At 30.7% G+C, this 5,293-nt stretch overlaps 1 protein-coding gene across 1 annotated transcript; it reads left to right on the forward strand.

Moving 5' to 3' along the window:
* The first annotated feature begins 2,693 nt into the window (after positions 1-2,693).
* Positions 2,694-4,990, forward strand: LOC143240444 (betaine--homocysteine S-methyltransferase 1-like). Its single transcript, XM_076482879.1, has 3 exons — positions 2,694-2,848; positions 4,083-4,185; positions 4,671-4,990. The coding sequence occupies exons 1-3, from the start codon at positions 2,721-2,723 to the stop codon at positions 4,692-4,694; spliced, it is 255 nt and encodes an 84-aa protein (XP_076338994.1). The 5' UTR covers positions 2,694-2,720; the 3' UTR covers positions 4,695-4,990.
* Positions 4,991-5,293: the final 303 nt, after the last annotated feature.

Here is a 5,293-nt window from a genome sequence, read left to right on the forward strand (position 1 = left end):
TGGAAAGGGTTCAGAGAGGGGTTACCAGTATGGTGCCTGGGATTGAGAGGTTGTTATATGAGGAGAGGTTAAAACTTGTGAAGTTGTTTTATTTTGAAAAAAAAGAAAAGTTAGAAAGCATCTAATTCAGGTGTTTAAGGTTGTAAAGGGAATTAATAGTTTCAATGCACAATTTTTTTCATATTTAATGGCAAAAATAGCAGAACTATGGAATACAAATACAATTTCTGGCAAAATAGGAGTCATTTTCAGCTAAGACAGTTTTATTTTTGGCCTTTGGAATGGGTTGTCTTTGGATTTTGTAGATTGAGTAAATTTAAGTCGTGTTAAGAAAAAGCTTCGTAAGTTGTAATTAATTAAAATTATTAATAAATAAATTTTAGTTTACAAATTGGGACAGCTGAAATAGTCCAGTAGGTTCGTTGGCATCCCTAAGTATTATATTATTTTAAAAAATGTTGGAAAAACTCCTCGTTTTGAACTTCAATTTCACAAAATTGTACTTTGAGAAAAATAAATTTGTTTGTAACGTTCTTGTACATTCAACACATAACGTGATAATTCTATACATCACAATTATAATAAAAAAGTACCTAGTTACGAAATATAGTACTTTTACGTTCAAAGGCAATTTTTTATTGAATATCAAAAGAAGACTGCTTACAACAGAAGTAATTCAAAATAACATCTCATAACGTTTCAAAGTCTGTTTTATTTGTTCTCCATAAACGCTGTTATGTTATATAAATATACAGTTATGTCCATTATTGTCGGAACAGGTAGCTTGATTGTGATTAATCGTGCTGGTGGAGTGAAGACTGGTAAAATGTTATTGCACTTAACATTTATATATTTTGCTGTGTAATGTTGTCGTGGGCTCACTTGCAGGCAGACCGAGTTGATTCTCTCGGTGTAGCCACTGGAGGTCCACTAATACTACCTGTTGTTACATGAAATATTTATTTTAAGTAAGGAGGTAGTGAGCGAACGGAGCACACAGACACTATCTCGAGGGTTTATGGTTAAAACAAAGAGACTCGAAACAAAGACGTCCAATAACACTTTTATTCAAGTCTTCAAATACTTTGTATTTACACACACACACACATATACATTTGTGTTTATTAATGTTTATCATAGATAATCCATTTAATTTTATTAACATGATGACTGATGTCACGGAATAATGGCATTAGAATTACTTACTAAGAGCTTGGACGTGAATGTCCTGGTTTTCAGTAATAGCTTGTTCCTCGATTCCTTCTTGACTAATCTTCTTTCTTCTACTGATGAAGATGAGAGCTGAGATAAAAACCTTCTAAGTTATGATTTTAATCATGTCAAATTGTTTATTAGATTGTAAATATTCTGTTGTCTATTCTTGGACCTTTTATTCTTGCTGAGGGTGGAATTGTCCGCCTATTCATAGTACCATGGTGTCGGCTGACTTCCTGTTTGTGATTTTCTAGCTCATTTCGTAATAATAACTTATACTAACATGTCGTCAAGCGGTCAGAGTTTCTTCTTATTTATGAACTCCAATCTGGTGTGTTACATTTATTAATCAATCAATATACTCCATACTGTCACGCCGTCCCGCTATCCAAGATTCTCAGTTTCAACGTCCAAGTTTGCTTAACTCCTTTTTATCTCGATAGCGTCAAGTCACTTCAACTTAAACATACAACAGACAATTTCTCATCTTTAGTTTATAGCTTCAATAACCTCTTTTAACCTTGATAGTGTCTATTTGTTCCAATCTAAACTAATAGCGGGTGTTTTTCAGCGGCTTTCTCTGAATCTCTGTCTTAAATAACTCTTCTGTTGTTCTTGATAGTATCACCTCTTCTTAAACAATATATTGATTGATCATACGAGACAAGTTTCTCGGCATGCTTCCTTGAGCTGTCGTTGTTCTATAAACATCGTTGTTTCAAAAACATACTTTCTTATACTTCATTATTTCCTGTTTATTAAAATAAGTATACGAAGCATCCAAACATCTAGCGATGCCTCAGTTGTTAAGCTATTGACATTGACCTCAGCTTTGTTGTTGGTATGTATATTTTATATCTACTCATATATACAGACGTACAGATACTGATTTAATATTTGAATACAAATTCTAAATCTAGAAATGTTTTAAAATATAAAGTTACATGAATTCTTTAAGTGATTTACTTTAACCTACAGGTAATATAATTATATAACTTACACACACATATATAACTTAATTAAATAAGTTTTTTCTTATATTTCGATAAGTTTCATGGGAAAAAAGTGGGTATATGTAATATATATAAGTGTATATATATAAAGTACGGACTAATGATGAACTGATTTGAAACATAGTCGATAGTAATTTTAATTTTTTTAAAAATTCAAAGTACATTGATGAATATGATTTTATTTACTGTATTATGTATAACTATGTTTGAAAGATATTTCTCTTGACTGTAGTCAGAACTTTCGCTGGCAGAATGTGGTAAACACATATCACATGGTTAAAGCCGAGTTTTTAAACGAGTCCACCTTGTTAAGGTTAATGTGATATATCACAATACTTTCCAATAGACAAACATCTCAAACTGAAGTATAAATAGCTTATATTTGTGGAAATTTTTAATTAAAAATTCGGGCTTATAACGTTTCATACAGTATTACTTACCTATTCTTGAATAGTTAATCACGTGACAACGGCTGCAGGCAATAGTATAAATATGTTTCAAAATCAAGTCTCTGCTCGATCAATTTTGTGGAAGAAGTGTCGAAGAGAAATCTCTAAAATCAGTGAAGAGGGAAGATATTTCGTAGTATTTAAATACTGGAGTTTGCTAAAGATAACAAGGTTAGTTAAATAATATATATTGAATATTAGTTGAATGAATTTGTAAGAAACCTACCGTTTATTTTAATAGGTCGCATTAGATGCTGATATGTCAGAAAAATAATTCTAAAACAATGAAATGTCTTACAGTTTATGTAAAGATCATTAATCCCCGCAAAGTACAAATATCTCTCCAGCATTTCTTGGAACTTTACAGCATGGAAAAGTTTCAATTTATTGTATGATTCTGATAATGAGGTAAAGTGACGTTTGGTTTCAAAAACGTTAACAATGTGTATGTGTTCAATATTAAATCCCTTTTAAGGAAACAACAAAATCTACTCTCGAGATCAGACCCGTTTCATAAAATCATAGTGTGTCTATTATTAACTTTTGTTCTGTATGCTCACATTTTTCAGTAAGCTTTTATTATTATGTTGTTGTTATATTTTATGAATTATAAATTTTCTAATAAAAACGCCCTTTACACAAACATAAATCTTCTAAATTACTAGAATTTGCAACTTATCTTTCTGAGAAAGCAACTAAAAATAAAAGTGACATCGATAAGATATTCCTTCTCATGAAGGTTTGTGATATTTGATAGTTTACACGCGTATTAATAATTCCTGAATTTATGAAAACAGTTAAAAAACGGAAAAACAAAACATAATAACATTACAATGTAAAATACGAAAGCCTTAATGAAGATTTCAGCACTTTCTAATTGCAAAAAGTATCAAACTGATTAACCTTGTGAATTTTAACCATGACATATTAATATATAAAATTATCGAGCTAATGTTTAACTCTTGAGTAAATGATTAGCTCGCTTACATTAGAAATTTATGTCATTTATTGAAGAAAGATTTTTTCTTATGTTAATAAAGAAGAGTTCACTCCAACGTTTGAACGAGGGGATGGTCATTGGTGATTGAGGATTTCTGATTGCTTTGGAGAAACGATATTATGTGAATGCAGAACCTTGAACACCGGAAGCTTTTGTCAAACTAATTTATTAAATGTCAATGATATTGTTTTAAAATCGCTAAATTTTATGTTAAATATCAAGTAAATACTATTTCTTATTTAAGATGTTTACCATAAGTCCTAGTTCTTAATCAGTTGCTATTTCAAATCATTTATATTCAGTTGAAATGTGTTATTAAACTGGATGAAGAAAATTTTACTTTGATGGTCTTTTCCAGTACATGTTTTAGCATTTTTGATTGTTCTTAGTACGTCAATTTCATAGAGAATTCCTCAGAGCTGGTTCAGAAGTAATGCAAGCCTTTACATTTTATGCCAGCGAGAGTAACCGAAAATACAGGGGAAATGAAGCTGGAGAAAACTTTTCCGTAAGTATATACGTATACTTAATGTAAGTATATACATTGTGATTATCTATTTTATGTTTCTAAGTCTTTCATGCTTTTTATATTTACCTCACCAGCTCTGCAACTATAATTAACTTTGAATGACGAGGTAAAATACAACGATGTATTTCATTCTTGAGTGGATGGTTATTTCATTTGTCTTTCTCCTTTAGGTTTATGTTTCTAACGGATATGTTGAGGTGATCCAAAAGAAATTACCCTCAATAAGGACTTTTAGTCTCTTCCCACTTATGCCTTCCTGTGTGTATCACAGGTAATCCTGACAAAAGTTGTTAGCAGTGAATAATAGAGAAGATGTATACTAGGGTTATGTTTGGTGGGTAACAATTTCATCCACAAAATTTGCAATATGGGATAAGTAGAAAAATAAAAAATGAATCAAGATATTCAATATGATTATAAGAATAGAAGACGATTAATCACATTATTCTGGTACTGGTTTTCAGGAAGATGAAATAAATGCAAACTAGCTCGAGAGGTACCAGAAGAAGGTGACTGTCTTGTTGCTGTGGATTTGCACAACATCCAAATTACCAGCCAGGTACAAACAAAGAGAAAGAGCAAGAAGACATTAGAAAACAGGTTGACGTCTTCGTCGAAAACGGGGTGGATTTTCTAATTTGTGAGGTATAATATTGTACAGTTATTCACTTCTGTATTTCTTACTGAACTGTTTTGTAAGACTTGGATTGTTAAAATACTTGGTATCGAATTGTTGAATATATTGAGAAGTGGAGGTAAACTTCCTAGGTTTATTTTAAGAATAAGTTACTGAAACGAACAACGAAGAAAACTTCTATTAAACATATTTGCCGTTTCCTTTGAGTAATAAATTCTTATTCATTAAATTGTAAGTACTTATAAAATCACAAATAAATCTCAGTTTATATTGCAATTTCTCGCTTAATTACTTTATGTGTTTTAAGAACAAAGAAATGTTACTATATTTTATTTTTACGGATGATCGTTGTCGTATTTCATTAGTGTTTTAATGTGTTTAATGATTTAAACAAACGCAGAGTTTTACACGATTAACTGGCAGTTTCAGTTTTAATCTTTTATCTTCTAA

The sequence above is a fragment of the Tachypleus tridentatus genome, chromosome 13, assembly GCF_004210375.1.
Source record: "Tachypleus tridentatus isolate NWPU-2018 chromosome 13, ASM421037v1, whole genome shotgun sequence".
Classification (NCBI taxonomy): domain Eukaryota; kingdom Metazoa; phylum Arthropoda; class Merostomata; order Xiphosura; family Limulidae; genus Tachypleus; species Tachypleus tridentatus.

What these genes read in the sequence shown, in the direction of transcription:
- LOC143240444 (XM_076482879.1), top strand. Translation starts at nt 2,721, where the DNA reads ATGTTTCAAAATCAAGTCTCTGCTCGATCAATTTTGTGGAAGAAGTGT. An exon ending in AGTTTGCTAAAGATAACAAG is followed by an intron (nt 2,849 to 4,082) that starts GTTAGTTAAATA and finishes TCAATTTCATAG; the next exon opens with AGAATTCCTCAGAGCTGGTT. An exon ending in AAGCTGGAGAAAACTTTTCC is followed by an intron (nt 4,186 to 4,670) that starts GTAAGTATATAC and finishes ACTGGTTTTCAG; the next exon opens with GAAGATGAAATAAATGCAAA.